The 14821-nt window shown below is 36.5% G+C and overlaps 1 protein-coding gene across 1 annotated transcript in view; it reads left to right on the top strand.

Annotated features, from left to right (window-relative positions):
* LOC120538595 (transcriptional enhancer factor TEF-3-like) overlaps window positions 1–6088 on the top strand; it is a 158075-nt gene extending 151987 nt beyond the window's left edge. The window contains exons 10-11 of the mRNA XM_039767984.1: window positions 3463–3615; window positions 5299–6088. Coding sequence (XP_039623918.1) covers window positions 3463–3615; window positions 5299–5412 — 267 coding nt within the window. The 3' untranslated portion in view covers window positions 5413–6088. The remainder of the gene's footprint in view (window positions 1–3462; window positions 3616–5298) is intronic.
* The last annotated feature ends 8733 nt before the right edge of the window (window positions 6089–14821 follow it).

Genomic DNA, 14821 nt, shown 5'->3' with positions numbered 1-14821 from the left:
ATTATTATAGTCATTAGTAGTAGTAGTAGCACTAATGTGAGAAATTCGTTAAATTAGTAAAACTTATACAATCCTCCCCATCATGCAATGTAGCCGTCATGTGCATCCTTTTTTAATTAATTATTTTATTTAAGCTGCTGTTCTGTTTGTAAAATAAACCTACCATCAATCAATTAACTTACCCATTATGTTATACTGTTGTATTTGTATATTATTTGCATTTACACATTTTGCAAATAAAATATACCCAGTTGCTAAAATGCTAAGTCAAATTTATATTAATTTAACTAGTATCTGTACTAAGCTGCTACTTTCTTTGATCTCATTTATTAAAAATGGTGGTTGGGGGCATTTACAGCTTCACCTAGGGTAGCAAAAACGCTAGAGCTGGCCTTGTAGCTGGTTTCATTTTTTCCACCGAATGTTGATTTCGGTTCCAGGACCTCTGGTATCTTTGCTAACCTGCTGCAATGTCCACGAGAAAAGAAGCTGATAAAGAGAGAAGACAGTTTCAAATCAAACATGAGGCATAGTATGTGATTATGATGAACAGAGAGGTATCTGTGTCTCTTGTTTGTAAAGAAAAAGTAGCAGGAGTTGTGTGTTGATTTATTCTGGCCTATATAAAGTGTTATTTTTGGCCGTTGATAAAGTTGTCTTCGACATCCCCGCTCCAATCCAATAGGTCATCCATTTATCTTGTTTAATTTCATGTCCTATAAACAATTACCAGAAAAAGAAAGGTGGGCGGTCAATGGATGTGAAGTTATCCTGGCTACACCAATGACCAGAGTGTGGGTAAAAAATGAAATAAGGGATCAGACACTGAGAGGAGAGAGATGAAGAGTGAGAGAGAAAGGGAATTGTACAGTAGGTTGTCCTGTTAGGAGAACAGAAGAAATTGTTTCCAAAAAGGAGTCCATGAAGGTAGGGTAGAGTGTATTAGCAAAGGACCCAGTTCAGACAGACAATATAATGATCATAACAGGGTGACTATTCCAGTTTGCAATTTTGTTTTGTATTTCAAAAATGTTTACTACATATATATGGCTTGCCAGCTGCTTGCACCACTGCCTGGTGGGTACTCTCTGTAAAGTAACTCTGCTACTTAACCAACCATTTGGCATATTTAATAGATTCATTTGAGATGCTCATCTGATTTAGTTTCTTATCTTTTGTTTGGATAACATGAAGAAAAGCCTCTTTAAGGGGCGTCAAAAGTTTTACCCAGATGTTCAAGGTGCTTATTCCATGTGGATTAAATGCTGACATTGTTGATCATATACATTACACCATACTGCTTATGAGACTTAGGCAATTTGTCTCCCAGACATTGTAATACTTGTTGATTGGGGTGCCTGAGAGTGGCAACATGTTGCAACATGCAAGTAAGAAAATTCACGATCCTCTGTACATGAGACAACACACTTGGGCTTGACCTCTATTAAGTGCTAAGGCCACATCAGTTACAAAAGAAAATGAACAAACTAAACATTTGTTTAAAAATTGTCAATGAAAGACATTGACCCATCTGCATGGTGGCGCAGTGGGTAGCGCTGCTGCCTCACAGTAAGGAGACCTGGGTTCGCTTCCCGGGTTCTCCCTGCGTGGAGTTTTAATGTTCTCCCCGTGTCTGCATGGGTTTCCTCCCACAGTCCAAAGACATCCAGGTTAGGTGCATTGGTGATCCTAAATTGTCCCTAGTGGATGTGTGTTTGTGCCCTGTGCTGAATGGGATTAGCTCCCGCAGAACCCCGTGACCCTGGACAATGACTGACTGACTGACATTGACCCTAGAATGGTGACACCATAATTGTCTATGTAATTTGTTTTGATTGATGCATTCTTACAGTCTATATAATGTATTAAAATTATATCAAAATGGTTAACTCCACAATATTTGTGTACAATTTATAAAAAGTTAACATATTCTATTGTTTCCTATAAATTAAGGTCTTATCACCCATGACCCGGAACTGGGACTGCATCCACAATGCTACGTTTTCATTTAAAAGAGTTTTTAAACAAAAATGATTGTTGTCCACACTGGCTTTTTCACAGCTTTCACAAAATGATCCCATGTCCATACTGAAACACCCAAAAATACATATGATGTAGACATTTGCTGACACTGGGCATGCATACAGACTCCGTAAAGTCACTGTGTAGCAAAAAACTCGGAATCACATGAAAATCAATGTCTTGTGTGCTTTATGTGCTTTAAAAAGTATGAGCATAATCAAGATACTCCTTTCACAGAATAGAAAAAGAAACAAATTCTTTAATTAAGGAGCTGATGCTGATTGCCTCCACTTCGCATTAATGCATTGATTACAGTTGAATAAAACAGTCTTCAGAGTTGGTGAAGGTCATCTTCTCATTAAAAAAAATGCTGCAAATGGTAAACCGACACTAAAAGAAAGACTTTAGCTCTATAGTCATTTGCAATATGGATTGATTATGAGTAGTCCACAGCAATCATGGTGCATCTTGAACCAAACAATATTTGAAAAACAAACTCAATAGAGAAAATAAATGCATGCCTGTGTTTTCACTATACTGCATTGTGCTTTCGTGTCTCTCTCTCTCTGTGACCTGCAATATTGTGAGTTCGGCTGCATTGTCAATCATGTTGCTGCAGAAAACACTCCTTTTTACTGACCTGATTAAGTTTTAGTAAGAAATATTGATAAGTATCTGTCAACAGAGTTATTTATAATCTGATTTTCACAGGGCTCTGAACTTTATCACTACAACAGTAATACTGCCGACCACGGGATTTATTGCAAAACTATAGTGAAGGGTAAATAATTTATCTTTTCTGCATGTATGCAGCATTAAAAATAAATGCAGTTTAGATGCATACTGGTAAGTAGCACAGTAACCACCATGGAAAGCAACTCTTCTATGCTCACTATCTTGGAATATGTTTTTATTCTGTGAAGGGTGACCAATCAGTACATCAGATGTTGTAATGAGCAGACTCCAATGAGGAAAGGGCCAGGAAATAAGCACAAGCCAATCAGAGTGCGATTAGCGTATTGCTTACAAAAGAATTTGGCTCCGGAAAGCATTTTCAGAAATCTTCCTTTTTGGAGGTGATGGGCTGGTTTAAATGAAAAGTGAAAATGGAGATAAATGTCTGAATTTTAAACCAAAATGTAGTAATGTGGATAGGGTCTTGGTTAAATGAATTCAATGCATTGATTAATTTTGTGGATAGGTTAATAACAGCTATTAGTGGATTTTAACCACTGATATAAAAAATTGCTTTGGTAAAGTAACTGTCCTGATAAATAACTGAGTATCCAATTCACAACATACTGAAAACATTAAAATATAAAATGAAGACACAATCATTAACATCAACAAGAATACAAAGGTATCTTTAAATTTTGGTTTTGGCTACCAAGAGATGATTTAACTGCAGTGTGTGTCTTTCTGCCCTTTTTTTTGTATTAGACAGAGTACGCTCGTTTTGAAAGTGGTCGCTATGTGTTCCGGATTCATCGCTCTCCTTTATGTGAATACATGATCAACTTTATTCATAAACTCAAGCACCTTCCAGAGAAGTATATGATGAACAGTGTCTTGGAAAATTTCACTATTCTGCAGGTAAGTCACCATTTTTCAATGGTAAAACATTCTCTGTTTCATATTCTCAGTTTTGTAATTATTGTAGAAAATGTGTGTTTGTGTAGAAAAATAATATGGGATGTGTAGTTTTCCTCATTAGGGGCAGTAAACCCTCTTGTTTGCTCCTGAAGTCTGAAGACTTGAAGTTAAGTTGGTTAGTAACTGGGTGTAAGTGAAATGGGGTACATCAATATAGACTTTATGATAGACTAGAAGAAGAAAATTCAAGATACCGAAGGATGGATTCATGTTTTCCATAGAAAGCACTTTCTTGCTGTTGTCAAAAATACACCAATTTAATGTGTGTTGTTTTGATGCTGTAACACAAAATTGACAAAAAGGATGAGTAGGCCTCAAAATAAACAAAAAAACAGACTAGTTTCCAAGTTTACCAAGTGTCTCAGAATTACTCTAAGGAATTTCACAAAAATTCTGGCTAGGATAAGAATTTGTTGCATCTGGGAGTAAGACGTCAAAGGTAGTTATGAATTTGTCCTACGTCTGTTCCTATTCCTACATATGCTAGGGCAAGGAGTAGGAGCTCAAACTGGTGAGTAAATGATGAAATGATTTTTAAGGCACACTAAGCCATAAAACTGGGCACAGGACTTACAATGTCTGACCCTCAAAGACAGGCATAACTACAAACTCAAATCCAGGCTTTCTATCCTGTGCGGGCCCAAAACAAGGCTCAGGCTTTTAAAATGTCAAAAGTCTTAAAACAAGCTACCCATCTAAGAGGGTTTGAAATCTAATCGACGCGGACCTCACCATTAACATTTGCAGTGCACAATACAATGCATATATCTCTGGTATGGGATTCATAACATGCTGAAGCTAAGAGAGACGGTCGGAGGTTTTAGAAGTTTGTGAGTCAGGGATCATCAAGCTCAGCACTGGAGGGTCACAGTAAGTACAGATTTTTGTTCTCATTTGAGGCAGGAATACTTGTAGGTAACGGAATTTGTTATTTAATTCCATTGCTTTCATTCTGTCATGCATTGTAGATTTTTCCTATCTGAGCATATTATCCAAATGAGTTGAGGCCCTGGAGCAGATTCTCAGTATTGTTTCTTTACAAATATTTTATTAAAACAAATACAACCAGGTCAGCTGCTGGTTCCTTTGACATTTCCACCTCATTGTCATTGTTAAGAAAACAAGAAGCAATTAAAAACAGGGAATGCAGTTGTTTAAGATTAAACAAAGCAATTAAGGGCTGGGGATTTTTCACTAATTCAGCAAAAAATATTAACTTACCAATAATGACTTCAGCATCAATACAGTAATTTGCTGTGAATTAAAAAAACTGGGTGGGACTACAAACCAGCCGTCACTGTGGCCCTCCAGGACTGAAATTGAGGACTCCTGTTCCGAGTATTTGCTCAATGGTCCAGTTGCTCCATGTGGTTTTGTTTGCCCATGCTGCTACTATATCCTCAGTATCTCAAATTCTCTAGAACTTCTGCTTATTTGTGAGGTTTTGTGACCTGCATAATGGTTTATAAAAATTACAAAACACGGAGAAAATGCAGATCCTATATATAACTCACTAAACCTGTAGTAAAGCATTTGAAGATGGCAAAGCTACTCTCTCTAACACTACATTATTTCCTCCTGCTAAAAATAATAATTTGTATGTATTTGTTTCTTTTGCTTTAGGTTGTTACAAACAGAGACACACAAGAGACTCTTCTGTGCATCGCTTATGTATTTGAAGTTTCAACAAGCGAGCATGGAGCTCAATATCACATTTACAGGCTTGTCAAAGACTAGGGGATTATGGGATGGGACCTATTGTGATGTGACTACTACTACTACCACAATTACTACTAAATCAGCTACAACCGTCACCTCTTTTACAAAATGAATGTGTATTTTCAGTGCCTAAAGACAAAAATACATTGAAATGTAGAAATTGTCTTCCTAATCTCTAAGAAGAAACCAAAGGGAGAAGAATGCACTGTAAGAGACGCTCATTGTTTTTATGTTTTGGGTTTTTTTTAATCATGATAAAAGGCAAACAGATTGCATGTTTTTTTTTAATGACTTGCTGGTTTGTATCAGAAATTGCATGTTTAGAATTCCAAAAGGGACAGAAAATGTGTCACACCCATGTTTTTGTTTTTACTGCTGAAATGTAATCTTGTTATAATTAATATGCAATAAGGTGGAAACAAAGTCGATGACCTTCCAGCATCTGGACACAGATGAAAGTATCATTCAATGGCCATTTCTTTTGAAGAACGAATGAGCAAGTAAATGAAGTAAGTTGGTGGAACTTCATTTTAGTGTTTTGAAAACCCTACAGAGTCCATGTAAATTATATTCTCTCATAAAAATAGTGGTAATGGAAACTAATTGACGATAATTTGTTGTTTTTTTCGAATATCAATAAAAACTTTGTCACTTTGAACAAATCTTCTATAATAAAGATTCCCATGTGTAGAAATTCTGTTTTTATATGGTCACTTAGCTAAATATCATGCAACTCAGACCCTTCTGACACATTATATCCACAGAAAAATGTCTTTTACAGAGGAAGGTTACTCCAGGAATTTACTGGTAATTTAGGAGGTCAAGGTCATGTAAATGAAACACAACATTCATATACCAGGAAACTCGATGTAGTAGTTACTCAGATCAAGAAGAAGTATGATTCCTCGAAATCTACTGCCTCAAATTATGTGTGAACAAAATCGTAAAATCACTGGGACAAGTATGCAGAGCATTACAAGAACCTCACAGTGAAGTTTCACTGAATTAATCGTAATCGCGGGCAGTGATGTTAACAAGTGTCCAACTAGCTTTGGTGCCCAAAAAAAGAGAAACTGAGAAATAGTTGTCCTGTTTGGTTTTCAAACTGAAAAATTCTCTAAAATAAGGAAATGGCTCTGTGTACAAGCTGCTGAGGACATTGTGATGTAATTTACTTCAGAAACTGTATAATACGGCTAAACGTCAGTGGTCATGTAAGCATGATGCATTGCAGAAGGAATAGCCCCAATTCTTCAGGATGCTAGTCGTTCTAGATCAACTCCTTCTTGTCTGGTGTGAATATTATCAATTTGTGCAGAGACAGTAACAGGTCATCGTAACAAGTGTGAATGAGTGAATGCGAATAAAATATTCTGATCATTAACCCAATAAAGCTTGTATTCCACATTTTAAATTGGCTTCAGTCTAGCATATTCCCTCTCTGAAAGCTGCACAGCTTATCGTTTACGTTTTAGCTATTGTACATTTCATACCTCTACTCTTGAGCCTTAAGCATGTAACGAGGCCAAATGATGTCTTAAACATGACTAAGGTAGAAACCCAGCAAAGATTTAAACATAGTTAAGCCATTCATTTTAGCATATTCTACACGTCTGTTCTTTAAACGTCTATTCTTGAATCATGTAAAAGAACTGAATTTTTTAATGCTGTGCTGTATGTCATGTTTTTCTCTAAATGTTGATGAACATCTAGTTGACCAAGGCCTTGTACCTCTGTACCTTCAATTAAGCCAGAAACAGCCTAATATTCAAGAGATAAATTAAATAATTATCTTCTATAATTTAGCGTACAGTAAGATAAAACAAATTTATTTAACTAAATACAGTAGAAATAGTCAGTCAGTCATGTTGGTCATTCTCCAACCTGCTATATCCTATAACACAGGGTCAAGGGGTCTGCTGGAGCCAATCCCAGCCAGCACAGGGTGCAAGGCAGGAAACAAATCCCAGGCAGGGTGCCAGCCCACCTTAGAGTAGAAATAGTTTAATATTTTAATGTAAGTTACCATTAAAATATGTAATGCATATACTTTTGGATTCAAAACAGACATGCTCACTTTCTGCACAATTTATTGTGATGTACAGTAGAGGTAAGTTATTCTGTTGTAGATTTAGTCTTAATTTTGAAAACATGTTTTCAGAAAGGTTTGCATATTTATTAAAAATCAAAAACTGAAATCTCTCATTTATATTATTATTTAGACGTTTTGTTGTAGCAGTCCTGATTGTGATTAGGTGCACTCTGTTTGCTCTAACTAATCTTGAAATGCATCTAGAACTTGATTGGAGCTCAACTGTGTCAAATGAAATTGATTGGACAGAGTTTAGAAAGGCACACACCTGTGTAAATAAGGCCCACGATTCATACTGCATGTAAGGACAAAAAACCAAGCTGCTCTCTATAGACCTCCACAATTAAATCACAATTTGCCACTACGCCATTTCTAAAGGTTTGAGTGATCTCAGGAGCACAGTAGCCTCAATAACTGTGAAACAAGAAATGTGGAACCACCAGGACGCTTCCTAGAGTTGGTCGTCCAGCCAAACTGGTAACTTGATCAAGAAGGTACTTGATCATGACGTGTACAGTGTATGAATGACAGATTTCAGTTTTTGATTTTTAATACATTTACAAACTTTTCTGAAAACATTTTCACTTTGTTATTATGGTTTGTTGACTGTGTATCCCTTTAAAATGAAATCTACAATACAATAAAGTGTGCAGAAATTGAAGGGCTCTGAGTACTTCCTAGAAATTGAAGGGCTCTGAGTACTTCCTGAATACTGAAATAAAATAAATATAAACAAGTAACAAAATGGTTGTAACATTCAGATGCATTCTTAGTTAACTGCTTTGAAAGTTAGAATATTTTCATATTTTCAAGTCATTTCATTAAAAGTTAGCTGTCACAATTTTGTATATGAATTCATATTAAAAAAATAACAGTGATAATGTAATTCTATGTATTAGTAAATGTATAATGTATTTAAAAACAGAGCCCAATTTTAGCTTATTAACTGTCATAGACAGCAGATTCTAAATCAAGCAATGAAAGAATTGCATCAAGTGTTGTGCTGTTGTTAGGTGTTGGATGAGGACAGTCTATGGCTAGTTGTAGTTCATATTCCTTAAACATAAAAGTACCAAATGAAAACCTCAGTTGAAATCAACAGCTAAAATGTCTGTATCCAACCATAATTAATACCAGATCATTGTGGCGCTTTGCGGATAAATTATAGTGTCAGGAAAATATGGAATCATTATGATCTGCAGATAATGGAGCCATTGAGGAGCAGAAATCCTGAGCGCATGTTTATGCACTGTATGCAACAAGCTACAGTTAAAGGTCTTCCTTCTTCTTGTATTCCTTTCAACATAAGTTAAACTGCTGGCATTTTTTACTTTTATGATCACAAACATCATGTCACTTACCCACAACGATTTCAAAGAGCAGGAGAAGTGAGCTGCTGTGATAGAGGTTCCCATCAGGATGCCACAGAAGTCGTGTCAGCTCTTAAAATTAATCATTCTTAAATGGTTCTTTACTGGGTTGTGTTTCCTTGTGGACCCTTTTCTTGAATAAGAACATTTATTATTCTGGGAAAGGTTCTTTTGATATGAGATTGGTTCACTGGGCTTTGAAAAGTTTTGTAGTATGTTGAAATAACAGAAATGTTAAGGTATAGTAAGACACCTAACAGGATACAACAGATAAAGTGTATCTGAACTTAGCCTGTGCAATTGTGTGCAAAAAGATTACCTTAAAAACAGATCTGGCAGATCTGTTATCATCTATTTATGGTTATTTGTAGTACCTGTGACATGTCTAAATAAATAAAGGTCCTTTTTGGAACCCCCATATAAATGGAGGAATCCAAAAATGGCATCACTCTGAAGAATCAATTCCTTAAGAGTGTCCATACAGCATATCAAACAAAATCTTCTGCAGAACACACAACTGTGCAGGAGTTTCCATGTTTTGCTATTAGGAGTGTCTGTCAAATGAGAACAAGAGGAAAACAAAATATGCAAGACGAAGTGACCTCTTCGAAGGTAAATTTGAAACCGTAAACCAACATATAATTGAAGTCACTCAGAATATTTCTGTTTTAAGATTTGAAAGTTTGCAAAATACTTTGCAATGGGAAGTTTTGAAATTTCAACACTTAGTAGAGCACATTGTATTCAAGATATTTCAATGAAAAGGAAAGTTTCTTGACATATTTTCTGGAAGAAAAAGTGTGCAAAATGTCAGCATAATTAATCCACTGGGAGCCAAGTTGCTTCATGCGGGTAGACAGACAGACACAGCGACACAGTGCATGTTTTTCACGTTGTATGCTAAAGCACCTAAAAAAATATAATTTGACTCCAGTAATTTGGTGTATAAATAGGAGATTTCTCTTAAATGTAAATGTGCAAAGGATCCAGTGAATTTTAACTTTTTACAAGATTATTTAAAACCATAGCAATTCTTCCTTTTTATAATGTGCAGATCTAAAATAGTCTGCCAAGCAAATGTTATTTGTTTCACCTCTACATCCTATTATATTTTTATGTCATAAAATTAATGGTTTATTGGTAATTCACAATCTCTACAATGCACGTTCAGTTAAAAAAAAAGTTGCAGACTGATTGAAGACTAAAAGGTGAAAATGGGATGATTCTTACTATTACCATACTGAGAAATGCAATCCACTCCAAGATGGCATCCTGCCTTGTGTACGTTTCTGCTGGGGTTTGCTGTAATCCTGAGCCAGATAAGCAAATTTGGAAATGAAGATATTGACACCTGCTAGAGCAACATGGCTGTATCCACTGGCCGTTCTTCAAAGTAAATGATCCTGTGAATTAGGAGTGCTTGTGTCCATCTCTGCTCTTGAAGATCCCCTAATATCATCTGTGGACAGAAGACTGCAGCAGGGACATCACTGAATATTGGTTTTTGAAGGAACGCTTTTAGATTCCATTAAGACTTGGGTTTAAGATGCCACACAGTTGCATTCAGGTCTTCCACAACATCATTTTTCTCTAATTCACATGTTTTTTATCTCTGTGTTGCATATACTTATTATGTTTTTCAAATTTTTTATATATGTGCAATGAAAAGTCACTGATTTATTAGAACTTCACATAATGGGAAAACAAATATCTAAATTGCAATGGCCATTTATGTAAACCAGAATAAAAAAGAGATTGGATTTTTATTACCTCCTATTTGGGCCATACTCTCCTCTTCTTTTAGCACTGCTGTGTCTCCCATATAATAAATTGTTTTTTCTATTTAGGTTTCTTCTAGGTCAAGCCTGTCATTTGGTTAACAAAGCCCTCTCTTGTATAGTCAGTTTGAAAATGTCTTCTTGAAAATAATGTAGCTTGACAGCGCATGAATGTAAGGGCCTAACTAGAAGCTCACAGACTTTTAAAATGGTGATTGAGTGTTGTCTTTGTGACTTGCCTAGTAAAAGAAAGAGTGGATTGACGGGGTAATGATCATGGTGCCAGCTATCATCTAATTTTAATGTCATTCTCACCTATGAGAGGAAAAGAAAACTGGATTCTTTCTAAGTATTAATTAACTTCATAAAATATGAAAATTGAGTTCTAATTATCACATAAAAGAAATAATTAGGAAAACATAAAACTTCTAGAAAATATAAAACACTGAAACCTTCATATTGAAGTTAAAAAATCCAAAACTGCATTTAGAAAAACAGCTATAAAGCCATTGCATTCATTCTCAGTGGCAGGGAATATTTTATATGCAGCTCTTCATCTGGCCATAATTAAGGAATAAGAGGGGCAGCACAATGCAATTCTATTTATTTTTCTAAATCACTCTGCACTAAGTAAAGACTCAGACCTTCTTGCACAAATTTTGTCATGAACGAGAGTTATTGGATAATCAGGCTCACATTTGAACAATTCTATGCACGTTTATTTTTTTTATTTTTGATTTACTGTTTAATTGCAACACCATTTTGCAACTCTGTTTTCTTGGCAGTAATGCCATTTTGCCTATTCAAGATTTTCGCATTGCAGAAGGAATGTCTTAATTTGTGGATTTTTCTAAATTAAAACAAATGTATGCCTAGCAATTTGCTAAGATTATTTTTCCTGGTATCTGACATTCTGCTTAGCTTCTTGACCACAATCATTGATAAAATGTTATTTTTAGCTCAGAAGATTGGTGTTTTTGTTCTTTGGCTCAAGAATGGCCAAACACATACCAAGCACACACTAGGGACAATTTAGAATCGCCAGTGCACCTAACCTACATGTCTTTGAACTGTAGGAGGAAACTGGAGCACCCGGAGGGAACCCACGCAGACATGGGGAGAACATGCAAACTTCACGCAGGGAGGACCCAGGAAGCAAACTGCAAGGCAGCAGCGCTACCCACTGCACTACTGTGCCGCCTCATTGCATACATAATCATGTGAAATTAGGTTTAAATTTTTTTTAATCTGAGCATCCTATTGCTTAGGTCAAACAGCTTAACACAGGGTTATACAGGGTGGCCCACGAAAAAGTAGCCCGCCTCCCTGGTAAAAAAAGGCGCCCTTCCATAAAGAAAGAACTTGAAATGCAAAAATCTTTATTCACTCTTTACAGAAAGTGCTGAAAATGATTCTTTGTGGAATGGAATACGTCGCTCAGCTCGTACTCACACGTTTGCACTACGTCTACACAGCTTTCGTGATGAGGATAGTCAATCGGCGCCACTCTGGCAGGAAGGCGGGCTACTTTTTCGTGGGCCACCCTGTATAAGGCCAGCTATGAAGAAACCAGAATTTGTTTCTATCCATTATTAGTTGTAATTAACTACTGAATGTGGTAATAAAATGGTCAAAGAAGGGACCAAAGAGACACACCAGTAGTACTAACAAGAGAGGAAAGGTGTATAATGTTTTGAGGAGGAGGAGGAACAGCTGAGATTAACGAAACACTTATTGCGTTAACTGACCTAATTTATTTCAGGTCCAGCTTTATTTTTTGTCTGACTCTGCATATATTTTGTCATCTGAATTTTCTACACTATCGATGGACCTAGTCACATACACTTACATTGAACATTCATAAGCCATATGTTGAATGTAACAGCTAAATGCAACAAGACATAACCAACCATTGATGCTAGGATGCTCATCAAACAGTAGTAATCATCGATATGAGCTTTTTTGCAGAGAGTATCTCTTGTCCCTTGAGGTACAGCCTACTGCACTGAGAACCTTTTCACAATGAAACCTTAAAATAGGGATGTTGTTTTCTTGTAGTTTTACCTTATTTTATAGAGTATGGGTCAAAACAGAGTATTATTCCAACTTTCCAGTTGTAATCTATTACTTTACAAGACACTCCATGAAGGTTATGCTGAAGCTTTATAACACACTGGTGAGGCCTCATCTGGAGTGCTGTTTGCCGTTCCAGTCTACAGGCAACAAAAAGGACATAGCAGCACTGGGAAAGGTCCAGAGATGAGCGACTAGGCTGACTCAAGGCCTACAAGGGATGACTTATGAGGAAAGAGCTGAGCCTTTTCAGTTTAAACAAAAGAAGATTAAGGAGGTGACATGAATGAAGTGTTTAAAATTATGAAGGGAATTCATATAGTAAATCAAAACTGTAACTTTAAAATGAGTTCACCAGGGACAGAGACACAGATGGAAACCTCTTAAGGGTAAATTTCTCAGAAACAGTAGGAAGTTTTTCTTCACATAGAGAATCACAGACATGTGGAATAAGTTACCAAGAAGTGTGGCAGTTCTTGAGGGACCTTTAAAACTCAAATCAATGTTATTTTTTTAAGAATTAAGTGTATAACACTGATGAGCTTTGTTGAGGTGAATGACATGTTCTCATCTAGATTGTTCTTATATCAGCCCTATATACTGGTATACGTATATACTTGATTTTCAAGCATTATTTGACTATCCAAATGCTTATGAGAACCTCAGATTTCAAAACTCCCATTTGGTCAAAGAATGAAAAACATCTTTTGCTTGAGTTTTCATTTTTTGCCTTATTAATTTGCCTTAAGAATTCACTCTTAATGCTCATCTTTTTCCCACTGAATGCTCCTACCCTACGTTTTCCAGCCACTTTGTTAAATAAAAGTTTGGTGTTTTTATGTACTCCTTGTGTAGTGTTTTCTTCAGCTACTCAGTTTTCATTCCAAACAGTTGTGTTGGGTTAATGGGAAATCTGTCCTGAGTCTGTGTACGTGAGTATGGAGTGTGCCTGTGATAGACTTGTCAGGATTGGTGTTGCGCCTTTCAACTTGAACTAAATTAAGAAGATCTGATGAAGAATTAAACCCTTTTTCTACCTCTGGTGGCTGCCATCTCTTCTAAGACTGGTTTCCAGCTGCAGCTATTATTGACCCTGACGTTGAAAAAGATCATCCATGGAGGGCTGAATTGTTAGGATTTCTTTGTTTGACCAGACATGCGGTATGCAATCAAAATAAATTGCATGTGGGTCTTTTTCCAGGTTCCCCGGTTCTCATCAAACCGATAAATCCATTAGGTCAATTGGTCATTCTTGTGTGACTGAGTGCTTCTTTCCACAAAATAATCTTCCATCCTGGTTTGCTCATGATGTTGCATTGAATAAGAGATGTCCTTGTAGCCATATTGGGCAAATTAAGAGTCAACAATTAATGCAATATGGAAGGAAACAAGAGTACACATTAGAAATACACAAATTATACAGAAATAACTGCGTAGTCAAAAATAAACAAGAGAAATGTTAAATGTAAGCTGAGGGGGGCAAATAAATGTGCCTATTTTTAGTTCCATTTCCTGGACTTTGAATCACATATAATAAACACACAATCTGCTCCTCCAAACAGAAAATCATGTGGCTACAACTCAAAATACAGAGCAGGCAGAGATGTTCAAAAGGTTTAGTTGTTATTCAGCCAAACATTAGAATGGGAAAAACATGTGATCTATGGGACCTTCACCGTGATGTGATTGTCGATTGTAGTCAGGGTGGAACCCTCATCTCATAAACAGCTGTCCTCGGGGATTTTCAAACATGACAATCTCTAGAATTTACAGAGAATAGGTGATCAAGACTTCAAAAATACCCGATAAGGATGCCAGTCAGAGGAGAATTGCCAGACTCTAACACAAAGGTTAAAAAATCCAGCTCCTTACAACATTGATGCATCAAACGCCAAGGGTGGAGCAAGGGTTTTGAACTGGAGGGCAAGCTTGTTAGTGGGCATTCGTCATTTACCCCACTCCCTACCCAATCTTAATGTATGCTCAGTGCGCAATGCACACAAATTCCAAGGACTTAGCATATGATCAATAGGGGTGCTTATAACGTTGTGGTGTCTGATTTTAGATCAAGTGAGGACAGGTCGATTTTCTTAAGTGTTGAGCCATGAGTATGC

Source organism: Polypterus senegalus, chromosome 11, assembly GCF_016835505.1.
Source record: "Polypterus senegalus isolate Bchr_013 chromosome 11, ASM1683550v1, whole genome shotgun sequence".
NCBI classification, from domain to species: Eukaryota; Metazoa; Chordata; class Cladistia; order Polypteriformes; family Polypteridae; genus Polypterus; species Polypterus senegalus.
The sequence above is the reverse complement of the archived record's forward strand: the minus strand, read 5'-3'. Positions and strand labels throughout refer to the sequence as shown.